Source organism: Taurulus bubalis (assembly GCF_910589615.1).
Source record: "Taurulus bubalis genome assembly, chromosome: 7".
NCBI classification, from domain to species: Eukaryota; Metazoa; Chordata; class Actinopteri; order Perciformes; family Cottidae; genus Taurulus; species Taurulus bubalis.
Window position 1 is genome coordinate 25,216,701 of NC_136595.1, and position 18,161 is coordinate 25,234,861.

The following is an 18,161-nucleotide window of genomic DNA, read 5'->3' on the forward strand; positions in this document are numbered from 1 at the left end:
AAGAAAAGAAATTGAAACAAATGGAGCACATTGTTTTTATGGAGCGATGTAAGTTATTTCGGACGTAGCTGCAGTGTTTTGTTTTTTTTGTTTGGCCCCTCTCACAGTTTTATTCCTGCTGGTTGACTTCCATCGGAACATCAGTTGAGTGATGGTGTTGGTCATGACACACACACACACACACCCACACACACACCAGGCGGTGCCGCTAACCTCGGCATGAACAGCCAACCTGCCGAGTGAAAGCAGTGTGTATCGAACTGCTGTGATATGCAGCCACATGCCGTGTGCGTGTGAAGGTTATTAGAGAGAGAGAGAGAGAGAGAGAGAGAGAGCGAGAGAGAGCGAGAGAGAGCGAGAGAGAGCGAGAGAGAGCGAGAGAGAGAGAGAGAGAGAGAGAGAGAGCGAGAGCGAGAGCGAGAGCGAGAGCGAGAGCGAGAGCGAGAGCGAGAGAGAGAGCGAGAGCGAGATCTCTCAACACGGCCTCTTATCTACAGATCAATAGTGTTCTCCGGGGGGGCTTGACTAGAACCCGGGGAAGGATGGAACCAGGATCCGATCCTCGACCCTGTAACATCACTGAAGCTCCTGTTGGTGATAAACGGGCTCTGCAGTAGTTATGGCCAAAGTTGGAAGTATTGCTTCTCCATTTGGTTCCTTTAAACAGTGTGAAGACCTTCGTATCATTAAGGCTAGTCCTGCTTGTGATTATCAGATGGTACAGTGGTTTGTGTCCGAACTTGTTTACAGGTTTAGCCCAAAGTCTTACTAGAGCAAACTTGTGGTGCTGGGCAATGAGTTGTTTTCTATTTTCAATAACGAGTTTGTCTTCCGATGGTCTAAAACAACGTTTTGCAATGGCGTCCTGTTTTTTTTGTCTTGTCTTATAACTCCAGCGCGCCCCTCTCCTTCTCTTTTAAAGTGGTGCGCCCCTTCTCGGGGCGCAATACCTCAGACGGGCTCTAGGGCGGCCTTCTCAGTGCCTCAAGGGTCTGCGACGAGGACCCAGTCTCATTTTTCATGCTTTTGTGGATCTGACTTTGTTTTTTTACTTTATTTCTGTATAACTGATATGTTTACAAATGGGGAAAAAAGTTCTTCATCGATCTAGCCTCTTAAATCTACTCCTAAAGTACTAAGATTGATGCATTTCCCTCTAAAATGATGCATCCATAGTCTATATGTAAACACATTTGATCAAATTTAAATGTGATTAAGTGATCTAGTGCAAAGAAAAGTTGCCTGAAATAACTTTGAGGCCTGCAGCTCCTAACAGTGCGGATGACCTTACTAAAACGGAGAAGAGGGCACAGCTTAATGGGCTGTCAGACTCCTCACTGCTCAGCTCAACACACTGACCTACTTTGGTTCCCTGACTTCAGTGCATCTGCGGCGTGCTTTTCAAATGCATGAAGCCGCTGCGAGGCGAAGGGAAGCCTGCGTCTCTGCAGTGCCTGTTTTATTATACAGAGGAGGTGCTGGGGGAAATAAGTGGATTTCTTTTCTGTCCTTTTTCAAAGGGTTTTTGCAGGGAGAAGGCCAGGGCTCTTACCTGGGACCTCGTTCATAGTTATGAGGTCTTTTGAGTCTGATTTTAAAGAGTCACGCCTGTGGCACTCTCGCACACAGCAGATTGTGAAGAGCGGCTCGCAGGGCTTCAGGCCGGCGTAGTCGAAGGAGATGTTGAAGTCGCGCAGCAGCACCCTGTTGATGCCGAATGTGACGCAAATCTCTCGTCTGACCTTTCACTCGTCGTCTCACAACTTGTGACCTTTCCCTGAACACAGTGCAGTTCTGGTCCTCTTGTTAAAGCAGCTATACAAGGAGCTTTCATTTTCTGGTGTCTTTGGCGGCCCCTGTGGACTAAAGCGGTATATATCTCCACACGCTCCACTGTCCTGTGGAATAAAGATCTGGATCTAGACGCATGCATTTGTTTTGGAGTAGTGGGGGGGAAGTATTTTCTTGATAACATTTAAATAAACCGAGCACTGCTTTTACTTCCATGTCGTGCTACACACCTGTTAATGTACACATCTTTTCATCAAAAGAAGACTTAAATAGTGTAATATACAGGATATAACTCCTTACTTTGGACTGCAGCTGCAACATCCAGGAACCTTTTGTCACAGTTGCACGACATCTCTGAAAACCAAAAATGGATTTGATATGCAGCGGAGCATTTGAAACGATGACATTGCAGTCGTCAATTTTTATTTTATAAATATTCGATTAGTTGTGTCGGAGAGGGCCGATTCAGGACAGTTTTCCATTTTTCTTATTTTCAAATACAGTCGCTCCACTTGTAATCTTTTGAATGAGCGACCATGGTTGTTTTTGCCTGTGCATGGTCCTTTTTTTAATTATTTTGTTGGGTTCTTCAATCAATTCTTTTTCATTTTTCTCTTTGCTGCTCCAGTATTAGCCATAATTACCACAAGATAAAACCTCTTCCGGCTTCCTTTTTAACTAACTGGCTATCGTACGACTCACTGCCAACCTGTAAGAATGTAAACAAAGTACATGGATTGTCCCGTTTTTGTTTCACAACCAGCTTAAAAACTCCTTGTAGCTTTACTGTGTGTCCATGCAGCAGCTCGGGGCTCGTGTTGGGGCTCGTGAGTAAACATGTATACAAAGTAAATGAGATCTACGGCTCAGAGCAGCCTGCTGCTTTGAATACCAGCTTCTTAGTGTTTCCAACCATATACAGCCATCTGTGACGCACCGCCACACTTTTGTCACGGAATTACAACATTCAGAACATTTAATTAATACATCTAGCATCAAAAAACCGGGGCATGATACTGTGTTTTATTTTCATATAATCTGCTAATCATTTCTTGATTAACCAATTAATGTCATATGTATGCATGCAGTGTACGCTCTCTGTGATTCGTTTAGCCCCTGGAACGTTCTTATCGTCCATTAATCCAAACAGACTTACAGGCGGATGTTCTTACCGTAAGGAGGACAGAGGACGTGCCGACTAGATAGCGTAGCGGCGGAGACCTGTTTTCAGGGGCCGCTGGAGACGGGAATGTGAAGGGTCAGAGCGGCACGCGGAGTGTGTTGGCACGCACGCAAATACGCCGCCGTGTGCGCGGCGACGCACGAGATTACAACCCCACTCGACGTGCCCTTCGGTAACGAGGCCCCGTCGGGCTGCCGGCACCTTTTTTTTTTTTTTTTTTTGTGTGTGTGTGTTTGAGCTGCAATGTGAATGTCAAAAAGCCGTCCGGCTTCACGACTGGGGGAGGGGGAGCCAGCCAGCCGATTCAGAGAGGTGTGATTCAACAGCACCTGCTATGCAGAGTAATGAGTCACGTAAAGATGAACAGCGACACATCCTCTGCTCCAACGCAAATCATTCCACGTTCGCTCTCTCTTCCTCCGCTATTCTCCGCTTCCTCCTCCTAATACCCGCCACGTCCCCCTGAAGGTGATGCCAAGACACACCTACACCTTATTTGTGCTCATGCTGTTCCTTCAGGGCACAGACACATTGTAGGGCTGTCCCCTGACGGTCAGTGAGTCCAATCATCCGTCGGTGGCCCCGCAGTCGACCTGAAATGCTCCGAGTGGAGTCGTTTTTCTTTCAATTTTAGAGGCTAGCTCTATGAAGAACTCGGTGTTCTTTTTGATCACACATGTAGGTTGTCTCAAAATGGATGGTGTGAAGCACTGTGAAGCACTGTTGTGGTTAGTGTTTCAAGGCGGGTTGATGGCGAAAGACGGCGAAGCGAGTGCAACGTCACAGGAAGCGGCGAGATATTGGGCGAGGGTCGCCGTAAAGCTCGGGGCCGCAGCTGCAAGCCGCCTTCGCCTCGGGCCTTTCCAAGCTGATCTAGACCGCCGTCCCTTCAGCTCTGTACGTCATGAAACTGCTTAATATAATGTTAACGTGGTCAAAATCATCACTGAAACTCAATGACAATGGATTTTCTGATTGCGAAGGAACCAATAGTCGAACCTTGGAACTTGAAACAGCGATTTAGATTAAAAGAAACAGATTTGGGTGCAGCCCTGACTTGACCTGAACCTCAGAAGGCGAAGTAAGGACTCAACCACGTGGAATTATGTCACCAAACGCAACGCATGTCAGCTCAGCTCACTGTCAAGAGGTGCATGGATGTTGCCAAGATAAGAAGAGATGTGTGTGGGGGGGAAATGGCTCTTACATCAGGATCCCTGAGGATTGGATGGGGAGGCAGTGACTCATGAGGAGGAGGTGCTGCCTCTCTTTGTGTATCCGAAGGAGCATAGCTGTGGGCGTCTTAAGGAGCTGTTAAGTTGAAGGATGGAAAAAGCGGCCCGGGGTCCAGACGGATCAACACTTTGTTACGTGACAATGACACACACACACTCTTTGTGCACGAGACGTTATTTCTGTATCCCGAGCACAAAACTAAAAACCTGTGTTGCTCGTATCAAGCTCCGATTGTGTTTACGTGCTCAGATGTGATCCTTGAAAGAATGCACAGGCTTATGCCAGCAGAGGTTTAAAGTTTACTTTGGTGAGTGGAAATCTTAATCCAGTGTTTGTCCTGCTCGTGAGCTTTGTACCCGTAACCGGCGCGACGGCAACCTGGACGGGGAGGACGAGATCTGAGCCGCCACCTGATGGCCGTCTGCCAGCATGCAGCATTAGTCTTCATCGGTCCCACACAGTCCGACACACAGGCTCTCGGCTCTCGGTAGGAGCGAGACACCTGCTGGCTGATGTGAGGCGCTCCACGTGAGAGAGGCAGAGAGCATGATGGGATTTACTCTCGTCTGGCTCCACCTGGCCTTGATGACGAGGCCAGTGACTTGAGTTTGTTCAAAGCAAAACTCAGAATTCCCTGACCCCCAACGTTTGGTGGGCTTCTGAATATTAGTTGGACAAAGCGGGCAATTTAAAGACGTAGCCGTAGGCCCCTTATGATTTCAATCATTTCTGACATTTTATAGACAAAATAATTAATCCACAATGAAAATAATACTTAGCTGCTTGTCTTGTCCTTTCTGTGCTTCTTGTTTAGTTGAAGTAGGTGTTGCGTCGGTCATTTAATATTCAGTTGAGATTTACTGTGGACAATCTATGAAATTAGATTATTAGGGCTGCTCCCCTCTTGGTTGATTTCTGTCTTTTTGGTCTTAGTCCACGAAGATTTCTTCAGACGATTTATGTTCTTTCATGCTGAACGACTCGTTTGTATTGTATTTAGCGTTCAGGTGGGCAATAAGGCCGAGTGATGCAAGAATATCAACGTTACTGCGAGGTACTAGTAGCCATGAGACTTAATGAAATACTGCTGGGCCCGCTTGAGGGAAGGGAGAAACAGAACCCGGACCCTGCGGTAAAATTAGCGGTTTTCTAAATGGACTCTGGTGCTCAAACACAACTGTTTTTCCCCACAGAGATCCTTGTACTAACTATAATAAATGGATCTAATGATATGATTCCACGGCTAGCTTCAGGCATTGAAGTTGAGATTTCTGCAAAATCCGATCAGCCACGGGGGGCTTTTTTCTTTTTTGGAACAATGTTCATTCCTATTGTGTGCGTGAGTTTTATAGTTGTTTTTTTTTCCAGAAGAATCATTCTGCCTCCTTTTGTCGTCCTCACTGTCACACAGACAGCAGGAGCCAGACGAAGACGGGACTCGCGAGACAAAGACGGCAACGCAGAACAACCGGCTAACCTCGCCTCGAACGCTATGCGCATCTGACACGCGCGACTGGTGAGTTCAGCCTCGCCTTCTGCAAGGGCGGCTTGTTTTTTTTGTTTTTATTTTATTTTATTCGGAGGTGCGGCTGCAGCACGGACCCGTTTGTGTGCCCGCGGGGTTGAATACAAACTGTCTACAAAAATAGTTTTGCATGTTGAAGCATCGCTTATTGTGATGCAGATAAACAAACCAGATGCGTCGCATTCATCACAGCGTTTACGGACGAGTACAAACCCTGTCCTGTGTGTGTGTGTGTGTTGTGACCGCAAACAATACTCCATAGTGGTGTCATGACCCAGGGGCAGCGCAGACAAAACAACAAGACACACACACACGGGTGTGAGAGCAGGAAGTAAGGTAATTACAGACGCACAAGTTTGTAAACAACGGACAGACTCTGGCTTGTAAATACAGACTGTTCTATCGCTTCCTGTGGAGTCGTCCAAACAAAAGGAGCGATGTAGTGGTGTTTGCTCGCGGCTTGGCAGAGTGCAACTGTGGAAGGCAGCTAATGGCTCTTAAAGTACCGGCCCGTTTTAGCCTTGAGGCGGCCAAGAAGACAGACCGACATGCGCACACACTCTCACAGAGCCTGGCATTGTCAAGGGGACGGCTTTGCTCGCTTTCAGTATTCTGAGCAACTTCTTATTTTTCGTTACCGTGTGTGCGTTTGGAGAAGAAGCCTTTGTCTCTGAGGAGTTTTCCGGTCATGGGCAGAGAAGAACGTTCAGAAATATATTATCCTAACAGGAAATCATTCAGTTGAAATTTCATCTGTAAAGGATGTAGACACGGAGCCTCCAGTCTGACAGTCACGCCGCATGAGATCATCTGAAATGATCTCGCTGGGTTTCCATCACTCCACATACTCTCAGGTGGTTTGGAATATTAGTAACGGAAGTATGTGGATACTGATAACTGATACTTTGCAAAGTTCTGAGGAAAAATTAGAATTGAATGAAGATTAAAATGCATTTTGTGATTTCTCTTGCTCAAACTACTTAATAATTATCTGATGATTCATAGTTTGAAAAAGAGTCACAATGTTAGAGGATTGATTTAATAATTAGTCAACAAAAGAAACAAACCGTTGCTTGGAAAACCTGTTTGTGTTTTTGACATTTGGTGAAAGAAAGTAAGCGACTGTAAGAGTGCACATCGGGCTGCAGGAGTTCCAGCAAAAATCAATATCCGTTCAAGTGTTCCGATGAGAGCTGAGGCCGTTATCTATACGCTCTTCAAAGCCACAAGACTCCATTGATTAAAAACAGAAATGTTACCTTGCACAACACGGAAGTTGCCAGTCTACCGCTGCCTCGATCGGTGTGTGTGTGTGTGTGTGTGTGTGTGTGTGTGTGTTATGGTGTGACTCTGAACTAACCCTCTACAACACCAAAGTCACACAAGGCAGACCAGCAACTCCTTGTGTTCTGCGTACTGTTTTTGTCAACGGAGTCTAGTAGCTTTGAAGAGACTATAGATTGATGTCACGGCTTCAGATCCCGGTCCTAAAGGTCTGTCTGACATCACGGTAAAGGACGTTCAGAGTACGCTGCTTCGCTCTCGTGCTGGTACTCCCGTCTGCTTCTCCAAACTTGGGGGTTGAATTCAGCTTCAGTTGTCGACTTGGTGGTCTGTAATAATGAGCTGAAAATGCTCCAATCCAACAGTAGGTGGTGCTGTTGCTGCAAGATGAGTGTCAGCCTGTGTATACAAACTCACTTTGACCTATTGTGTGTGTTTCAGAGGGCCGGGCGGGCTTTGCTGCAGCTGAGGATGATGAATGGTCTCGTGCACTAGAGCTAGATGGTGTGGGAATGATGGACCTCCCCAATGGCCAATCAATCATCACCACCACCGCTGCAACGCTCTCCGAGGTGAGGCCACAGGTCTCACCGGACCTCCACACACTCCTTTTGCCAAATTCACCCTGTGCGCTTTATTTGATAACCGCGCACCCTGAATGCACCGCCATCCTTCTTCTTGCCTTACAATGCAACTATGTGTGTGTTTTTTTTTTTTTTCTTTTTCTAGAAGAGCAGCAGCGCCGAGTCTCTCAGCGATAAGGGCTCTTCGGACCTGAAGAAGAGTTTTGACGCCGTTGTGTTCGATGTGCTGAAGGTCACTCCCGAAGAATATGCAGTAAGTGAAGTTCAAGTCCGTCTGAGTGTTTGAAAAGCAAAATGTTCAGTAAGCACACACGCGATGTGCTGACTTGAGACAGGAGGAGACGGGATGATGATGATGATGGAGGAGGAAATGGGGTCAGAGTTTGGATCAGTAATAATTGATGACGTGTGGCAGTGCCAAGCCGGCACTGATGGATTTCATCTGGCTTCAGCTGCACAAACTTTTTCCATGGCAACTATGAACGAACCGACATCACATCTCCGCTGAATTATTAGCCTTTCCTTGTTGTGAGGAATACCGTAGCTCAGGAATGTCCTACCTAAACCGAGACCGAGACTTTTAAAGGGTTTAGACCGGACCGAGACCAAGACTTTTTAAAGGGTTTAGACCGGACCGAGACCAGGGCTGTGCGAGTCCCACACTGCATGACACACTTACGATGAAATGTGGGACATGCAAACCACAGGCACTGAACAGATCCACAGTCCCTTTAAAAACTACCGTAGATGACTCTTCTTTCTGTTTCACACCGTGTGTGTGTGTGTATATATATATATGTGTGTGTGTGTGTGTGTGTGTGTGTGTGTGTGTGTAGCACAATGAATGTCCTGATAAAACAATCCCACTGCATTGCAGAGGGGAGCTCTGTGTGGGAGTCTGCCCTTGTTTTCTGTGAGCGTTCACAGTTCTAATGTTAATAAATCAATCGGGCAGTTTTGTGTTCATAGTCCTGCGGTTGTGCTCTCGACCGGTCTTTAATTTATTTTTAAATATACGTACAGGGATTTTTTTGTGTGTGTGTGTTTACAATAGTAAAAGTAGTAAGAAAGTGACAGGAAAGTAGAGCAAACAGACAACGTGAAGCAAAAAATAAGAGGAAATCCAAATAATAAAAGTAGAAAATAATGAATCAAAACACACCCACCCACACACAACGCCTTTACGTTTGTTCAGAGTTTGTAATGCAGTAGATTTGCTTACAGTAAAAATGAAATGGTCATTCCAGCCTCTAATCGTATATTTTATTTTTTCGAGACGCAGGGAGAACATTACATCCTTAAGTCAGGCAGAATAGACCGGTCTTTTTAAACAGTCTTGTTTAACAGCAAAAATGTGGCCGAGAACTTCAAGAAAAGACCAGCCTCATCATGTCTGTAATTTTGTCCGGTGGTCTGCACCATTTCAACCACAAGGGGGCACTCTTTATCTTTTTAACTCTAGCGTCTTCATGTAACATCTTCCCGTGCTGTATCACGTTATATAAAGGTCACTAAAAGACCTCGGTCCCAACCACCTGCTCCAGAGGACAACGCCTCAGTGTTTTAATCGGTTCAACATTATTCTGGTCAACTGGGATTGAGACCATTAATGATTCTTCCAGTCCACGACAGTGCTGCTGGAGAGGGGCAGCGTGGTGTTTTGAGAATCTTCTTTTGACAAAATGGTGTCCCAATCTGAACAAAGCAGAAGTCTTAACAGCTGTTGTGTTGTGTCTCCTCCAGGGTCAGATCACGCTCATGGATGCTCCGGTGTTCCAAGCCATCCAGCCAGAGGTGAGACGTTTCCCCCTTCGTAGTAATGTCATTATATTTTAGTCAAGTTTTAGTGCAAATGTTTTCTTTTTCTTCTTTCGCCTTCGTCCCTTGTAAAATGTTCTTTTCACTCAATGTAGTCTGACCAAAACCGTACATTTGTCATTTTAGATTTAGTTGTATTATTATTATCAGATGACGAACACGGGTTGAATGATAAAGAATGCAGCTTTGTTGTTGCTCCGCCTCCTCCCAACTGCTCGTTAGTGATGTGTGTGTGTGTGTGTGTGGGGGGTCAGTCCAGTCGCACCCAGCGGTCCAACATGTGTTAATTAACCACCTGAACCCAGCTGCAGACTTCATGCATTATAATAGCACAATTGTCAGGACTGAGGGAGGAAGAGGATGCTGACAAACATGTTTCATCCTAGTTTTTGTTAACAGAATTACCGCCGGTGTCGACAGCTTCGCCTGAAGCGCTCGCATCTCAAAACAAATGTAACAAACAAATGTAGATTAGTCGACAACCGTCCCAGTGGACGATTAGCGTAATTGCATGTACGTATATTTAAGAATTGACTCCCTCCATTTGCTGCCGCTCTCCCTCTGTCCCTCTCCTCCTGTATTCTCCCCTGTGAAATGTCCATGTGGTTGGTGTCCTGCATATGAAGCAACTGTGATCAGAGCCCACCCATGCACACCGACGCTTATCATAGTGATGCAGATCAAAGGGGGGCATCTGGGTCTCACCCGGTCCGTCGCCTCCGGGACATCCGGCGTTAATCTTCTTCTCTTTTGGATCGTCGGGCCGTTCCTGACAGCCGTCATGGATAACCTGTGTTTAAGGTTGGCCGCTGTGGCCTTTTTATAAAAGCAGCACGCAGACCACATCCCAGTGCGGTGCGCTACAGTCTTGACTCCTGCTTCTGCACATGTGCAACACTTGTGTCGACAGACACACACAGACACACACACACGCATGGTTATCATTCTCCCGGTCCCGCCTTTTCATTTAATTTTAGATATCGCCGTCGCCTTGCAGGTTCTTTTTAAATAGTTGGTTGTGGCCGAGTCGTGGAAAAGACCCCCCCGCACCCCCTCTGCTGTTTCGTCACTCGGGGAGCCGTTGACGTCTTCTTTACTGCAGCAGGTTCTTTGTGAAGGCGAACATGCTCCTGTGCTCAGCGTCTGGTTTGACTGACTGACCGGCTGAGTGGGTTTTATAAGCCTATTGAAAATGTGTCCAATGTAGCAATTTGGAAGGTTTGAAGGGTCATGTGCACGGGGACTGCGGCTCACTTATTGCTTTAAGATGGTGAGATCTTCTGGCGAGACCTGCAGTGGAGCTGGGAAGGAGTCCTGGTCAGATTTTTTAAGGAGGAGGGCTGACGGGGAGATGAAAGCTGCAGTGGAGGGAGAGTGACCCAACAGCGGACCGGAGAGGCTTTTCCTGCTCTCAAGGTGCTTTTGTCTCGCAGCACCGGCTGAAAAAAAAAAAAAAAAGAAGAAAATGCACAGCAGCTATGACCGAACTAGAAACTCAGCTAAAGTTTCCACTGCTGTCAGTCTCCTCGCAGACACATAATGGGAAAAGCAGGTGTGTGTGTGTGTGTGTGTGTGTGTGTGTGTGTGTGTGTGTGTGTGTGTGTGTGTGTGTGTGTGTGCCTGCTGCTTCACTCGGCTCACTGCCTGAATAGGAAAATATTAAATAACTCTGAATCTGTTGAGTTGTGCAATAATGTTTTTACTGACATGCAGCCCATTTATGCAGTCTTTAAATGCCATGTTACAACACTGAAATATACATGCAGAGTTTATGTATATATACACACACAGTAATTGGGGTTAAAGGACATGCATTCATTTAGAACAAAGTATTGTCATTTTGAGTGGAAAGAAGACAAATGGCATTACTTTCATGATCACTCTTATTTGTTGACATCGTCAAGACAGAGCAGTTTATGATTACACCTTCAGTTTCACACATACTGGACTCTGACGAGACCAGATGTTCTTCAGAAGGTTTCAAGTTGACAATTTCTGCCTTTTTTTTTGCATGATAACACACTCGAGACGAATCAGATTTTCCACCGGTTCGGTTCCAAGTGTTCCCGCCGGTCTGCGGCTGCACAGATTCCAAATGTTTTCTGTCGATTCCCCTGACAACAGCGTTGCTGTAGAAACACAGCTTCGCCTGCTCTTATCACTGCAAATCATTTCCTCTGCACGGTTTCAATTTTCTGCATCGGCAGTCCGTCCCGTTGCAGCTGCGCCGACTACTTGAAATGGGTTAAATGAGCATAAACTGGCTGCGACTCGGCCTGTTGGTGTCTGTGTGTCATAAACGCATCATAAACAGTCTCTCCAAGCGCTAATTCGCACGGCTGGCATTTACAGCGTTGCGAACATGTGTACGTGACGCCCTAACGGACGTTCTGGCGCGAGCGTGTCAAACGTTCCCCCGGGCGGGACCGCAGGAGAACAGAGGAGCTCGTTAGCTCGAGAGTTCCCCTTCGCTGACATGCAGCAGATGTACGGAGAAGGTCCGGCCAAGGAAAGATAACCGTCCCTCACATTGGCAATAAATCCTCTTTTTCTTTTATAGCAGGGCGGGAGAGTCCAGCGTTCCTCAAGAACTCTTTTTATTATCCGAAAGGCCTTGAGAAAGACGTTTTTTTTTTTTTTTTAGCGGAGGCCCAGACGTTGAGCGCATGCCACGGTGACACAGCAGACAGCACAGAGCCTAAACACATCTGCTCCTGATGATATGTTAAGTGACAGCTCGTAAGGCATTGCCATGCGTGAGGGTTGCTGTGATCCACTTCCCACACACGTAATGGACCCACGTCAGCACAGCGCTGCTCGTCTGCGAAGCAAAAAGATGTCCGGAGACCGGGGGCCGCGGGTATAATTGATGAGAACACCAGAAGTCATGTTTTCATGGTGAAATAATAATCTATAGCAGAGAGCAGACGTGTAATCTACAACCCTCCGCTGAATTGCCGGCATTTTTCTTTTGGGCCATTTTTCCCTTGAAAAAACAAGATGGATCACAGACGGGGGAGGGGAAAGGATGCATGGGACTTGTAGCTAAATCCTTTCCTCATCTTAATTTATGAGGAAGAGATTTCTAAGGGGCTGAAGCATCGTGTGTTTTATTTATTTTATCCGGAGTGAACTGCATCGGATTGCTCGCTGTAGTGTGGACGGATCGGCTGATAAGAGAAATGTAAAGATCAAAATGATTATGCATAGACTGTAGATAAGAAGTGGACATGGACGCTGTGACATCACCGACTGGTTTGTGGACTGCGGTTTTGAAGCCTCGAGTTTGGCGTTTAGGCCGCTGCCATCTTTTTTTTTTTTTTACCAGTAGTGACACGAGTACCGATCTGATACCAGTGCTTTTAAAACCCAAAAAGCAAAACTGGTCATAAATCCCTCCCTAATATTGATGATTTTTACACTGCTGTGAAACATCTCCTTCAAACAACTTTGAAGTTTCTTGCCGAAACACTACATTTTCCAAAATAACGTTGGAAAACATCATGGTATGGCTTCATCTTAACTTGTACGTCCGTATGAATGGAGCTTAAACGCCTCACAATGTTGCCCAATATAACGTTTCTCTCTTATTTAGTCAAGCAGGACTGCGCTGCTAACGGCTAACATTTACCATCTTGCCTGCTGCCGACATCAATATGGATTTGTTGTTCACAACGTAGCATTATAAAATAGGGTTACCGACATTGTTTGACCACCGGTGTATAGTAATTGGTTGTTTTTTAATACTGGTATTGGTATGGGAACAACTCTACATGAGAGGGTGGAGCTAAGTAGAACCGAGTGTTTAACAAGATATTTTCAGGCGACAATTACTTTCATGAACTGAAAACGATCATAAATGATGATATGATAAATGATCATAATTTACTAAATGAACATCATGCTGTATTGAAGAAGACTTGAAACTAGAGATTGCGACATAAACTCATGTTTACTGATGCAATAAATCGAGAAGTAGTCATTTTCTATAGACTTCTATACAACCAAAGGAGTCGCCCCCCTGGTGGTCAGTAGAGAGAATGCAAGTTTAAGGCACCTTACCTTTCAGACGTTGCCCCATGCGAGTGAAAAAAGGGGCACCGTTGGGACTTTTCCTGCCACCATCTCTCCGTTCCCCTCTCCCAGGGTTCCATTTCTAACGTCACTATCAGACGATCTGCCGCTGAATGTTTGTGCGAGTTGAAAATGAAATAGCGGCTGACAGGAAAAGAGAGATTGAGAGATGTGGGTCTGGGGGTTGCCTTTTTTGTTTTCAACACAGTCATGACAACAGCCAAGTTTGCAATTTAGTGGCTTTGGCCCGTCGAGCTCCAGCGCTCGGGGAACGGCTATCAGATTGCATTTAACGTACCGCCGAGTAGTACGTCAGTTCCTCCCGTGTCTGAGAACCCGGCGTAGAAGTCCTCTGAACAGATTGAAGGTCTCATGTGAGATGTGATGGCTTGTAGTTGGAGGCAGGTAACGTTTCACACACTCTGGCATGTCTCGCCTGCAGGCTTAATGTTTTCCAGCGCTGACTGAATATATTCTACACACACACATAGATGCAACGTTTGCTCCAATGTATTGTGTTTTCTCTGAAACTGTGTCCAAGACTGAGTCGCAGTTCTCCGCCAGGCCCTGTAATCTGCACATGTTGTTTTCTGGTGGAGGGATTGGACAATAATTGCTCCACAACAACCGCAGTGGGGAATCCCACCCACACTCCGGCCTGTCAGCGTGATGGTCAGCACACATTCATCATGCTGGAAAGGCGGAGAACAGGAATGTTTTGGCTGTAGAGGCGGACTCAAAAACCACAGGGACAGATTTTTCAAAAGCCATCAAAGTGGGTTGGAAAACATAACTTGACGTGAATGCACCAGATTCATCAGAAAATGGGAAAATTCGGTGTACGGTTGTGTTCTTGAGGATAAACGAACGTTGCGATTCGGTTGAAATACTCTCCTCCTCAAATAATCTGTCCAAAACCAGTGGAGGCCCCCCCATCAAAAACACATGTAATGCATATATCTGCCCCACCGTTACAGTGAGCTCTTAATGATGTTTTTACAGTCGTCTCAGCTTTCTCACGAGCCGTGAAAGATGGCCTGGACTACCATCAGAGTCATCACATAGGATACATGTATTCACGGAGCGCCTGGAAAAGTCATTCTTTCCACGGTGTGCACAGCAAGGTAATGGATGCTGCTGCTGGCTCGACATGCCGCTGAAACAATAATTCATTTTACGGCCTTCTTTTCCCCCCTTTTCTGCTCGCTCTTTGTCTTTTTTTGGCCGGGGGAACTACGTCGTCTGTTCGTCCGTCTGTCTCATTCAACCATCCGTCCATCCCATTCTCATTCATGCAAAATCTCAGGAACCCCTTGAGGGAATTTCTGCAAATTTGCCGCAGACCTGGACTAAAGGATGAGCTGATTGTACTTTGTGTTCAACGGTCAAGGTCACTGTGACCTCACAGGACCAGTAACCCAAAACTCAACATGCTAATTGACCCGTTTTGTAACGGCAATACGGTGGAGGGCAACAGCGGCTTGGCAAGCTAAACATCGGCAATGCAACCACAATAAATGGACTTTCCAGATCCTCGTGCTGTTAGACTGTGGGCAGAATGAGCGCTACAACCACGTAGTTGATCACTCTTGTGGTAGTGAACACGGTTTAATAGTGTTTTAAAAAAAAAAAGCTTTTTTGGAACATCTATTCTGACGAGCGACCGTGCAACAACCAGACATTTTTATGCCGTTAACGGTTTTAATTCAATATTTAAATGTCGCTAACCCGTTGACGACATGGACACACCCATATTTCTGATGAAGTGGCTTTAAAAGGACTTATTATGACATTTTGAACGGACCTGGACTTGCCTGGCAAACTATTCTAGTTTAGTTACTACCAGAACAGAGGAGAACCGGCCCACCTGTAGACCGGTGATGCATTTTGCAGAACATGGTAATCGGTTTTGGGTTCCTCTGTCTCGCCACTGGTCCAGATCAGCAACAGACATAACTGTGCAGATTTTTCCCGTTGTACTTGTACGTGTTCCTGTCATCCTCAAGAGCTCTCCACAGATCTCATCTACTCTCATGGCAACTCCCACCTTCTTTTTCCACCCTGTTCCTCGTCTTCATCAGCCCCCGTGGGCCTCTCCCTGATATCCCCTTGGATCCCCCACACTTCATTTTTTCCATGAACAATGCAGACGAAGAACAAAAGACATCGCAGCGTGAGGTCATGGCAATTTGTGGCTTAGCTGCAGCTGGTTGTCTGATTCAGCCTCTGTGTCACGCTCCTCACGATGTGGTCGTACAAGAGTACGCTGCCGAGTGAGTGGACGGGGAGATGTTTGGGGATTAGGTGAAGTTTGGGTGTGGGATGTTTGTCTTGGAATCTGATCTTTTATTATATTTGGTTGGATCCTCGGTTGTTGTTTAATGTTGGTGTGGATGCAGCCTCCAGCAGCCCCAGAGGACCGCTGCTGACGCTCCTCCATGTGGAAACGAAGCTCTGTCTGAGGCTTGGCGGCAACATTTACTGCAGCGTTTAAAACTCCCCTCCTCACCAGAGCTGTCTCGTCAAGGCCGTTCTCCAAAGACTCAACTGTGTTTTAAAAAACGCTGCCTGAGTGTGGAAAAAAATGAAATGGGGGTGGGGGGGGAAAGACCGTTACGGCGAAACAAAGGAAGTTAAAATCCTAATCGTTTCTGGAGAGGCTGCGGATCACTCCCCCTGCCGCTTGAAGAGCACACGATGGCCTCGGGGTTATTATGCAACGGCGTCGACGACAGACGGATGATGCCCACGCTCCGTGTAGGTTGTTGAAACGTTGTGGCGGCCTCTGTGAGACGTGGGCCCGCCAGCCTACCTGGGTGGTCAGGTAGTGGTCACACACACACACACACACACACACACACCTCCCGCCGGACTGTGGAACGTCTTTATGTACCAGTCGTCCTCACCCAAATGTGCGCGTAAGGAGGATGATTGACGCGATGGGCAGGTAGAAAGGGAAGCGCTTATTTAAAAAAGGAGACGCGTGTAAATAAACGGCGAGCTCTCCTCCGGTGAGTCGGGCCAGTGTCTCCTAAGCGGCGGTCGGATTTAGCTCCATCCTGTGACGGGGATGCTGTTTGAGCTTCGAACAATGTTGTCTTTTCAAGTCTTAACCGTATCCCTTCGTCTCCTCTCTCTCTCTCTCTTTGTTTTTTCCTCGTTTCCTCAGTCCTGACTCAGCCGACGTCGGCCTCGAGACATCACCTCGCCCACGCATGAACGTGTTCTCTCTTCCCGCTCCACATCTGTATTAGATCTGTTGTCTCTTCACCCCCACCGGCTGCCTCTTTGCAAGGGGCCGTCCAGGTCAGGCGGTTGTGTAGAGGTTGTGTAGAGGTTGTTGCTCGCAGACAGTCGGCTTCACAGTGAACTCAGCTGTTCATACTGCGGCCCAAGTCGGCCGGGGCTGGCAGGGATTGAGTGGAGAGCTTGCTCAACATTTTCCCTGCTGCTACGTCAGCGTCCCTGGCCTCCGGACAGCCTGCGGGGCCAAAAGGAGGCTCTGGGTTCCCCCTCGCAGAGTTTGTGTGGTCCCCGTCTTCACCTCGTCACTGAGGACAGCAGCCGAGGCCAAACCGAGTCCAGCTTGGTGCTCGGGGGAGGAAATGTCCCCGATGTCCCCGCCCCTGTGTCTTTCCACCAGTGCAATACGATTACTATCAGCTTCATGCTTCTTTCACAGCTGCCGCTGCTGTTTAAGACTAATATTAATAGAACGATTCATTGCCTAGATGATGAACAGGAAATTAATACGTGACAATTTCAAGTCCAACCCTGATTCTGGAGACTGGCAGAAGTCTTCAGCTTTTTGTTGGCATTTGGCAAACCCAATAATTATTTGGAAGACATTCTCTAGGTCTCTGGTAGCCTGTGATGGAAGCTATAAGAAAGCATGCTCTTTTTTGATACTGCATTGCTGTAATTTGAGTTAATAGTTTAATAGCTCAGTGCACAAAAAGTAGTGCTATGATGTTGGATGTTATAGCGATCAATGCAAATGCAGATCACTCTGTCCTGATTGCATGAAAACGGGCTCTCTTTTTTTTGGGTCAGTTTTCCTGACATAAGATTTACAGCTTAAATTATTGCAAAATACTGAATCGTCACCCCTGTGTCATGATGCATATCGTATCACCAGATTCTTGTTGGTGCAAAGCCCAATGGACATGTTCTGCCGTTATTCAAACTTTTTACAGTTTGTAGATCTGCACTGTAAAAAGTCCACGAAGTTGTGTTTTCATTGTTTATATTCGAACCCCAATGCACTCTTCAGCTAAATGCATTGTGTTGTGTAGATAATCGTGCATCTCCTACCCCATGAATTAATTTTCAAAAGCCTTTTAAAAATGTTTTTAAATCAACAATGTTGACATCGGCCTGCGTCACATGACCCCGTGTTGGCCGGCGTGCAAACGCCTCGTCCTGCACAGAACACCGTAGTTTAAATGTCGGCGTGGGTGTTCCTGCTAATGGGCACTGAGTTATCGTTAGTGGTTTTCCTGCCATGGCTAGTTGAATTCTTGGACCCAGACTTGGTCTAATAATGGAACAGTTTCAATATTGGGCTGTTCCATTAATGCAAAAATCCAAATTTCATTGACTGAAACATCGCGCATTTAGACATTTTGTACATTTTAAAGTGAAATGCACTGTGAGAGTGTGTACA

General features: G+C 46.5%; 1 protein-coding gene across 1 annotated transcript in view; it reads left to right on the top strand.

Annotated features, from left to right (window-relative positions):
• ralgps2 (Ral GEF with PH domain and SH3 binding motif 2) overlaps positions 1–18,161 on the top strand; it is a gene marked incomplete at its 3' end in the record, with an annotated part of 65,805 nt that overhangs the window by 12,995 nt on the left and 34,649 nt on the right. Inside the window, exons 2-5 of the mRNA XM_079220475.1 lie at positions 5,622–5,726; positions 7,461–7,591; positions 7,749–7,856; positions 9,347–9,397. Of these exons, the coding sequence (XP_079076601.1) occupies positions 7,532–7,591; positions 7,749–7,856; positions 9,347–9,397 (219 nt within the window). The 5' untranslated portion in view covers positions 5,622–5,726; positions 7,461–7,531. The remainder of the gene's footprint in view (positions 1–5,621; positions 5,727–7,460; positions 7,592–7,748; positions 7,857–9,346; positions 9,398–18,161) is intronic.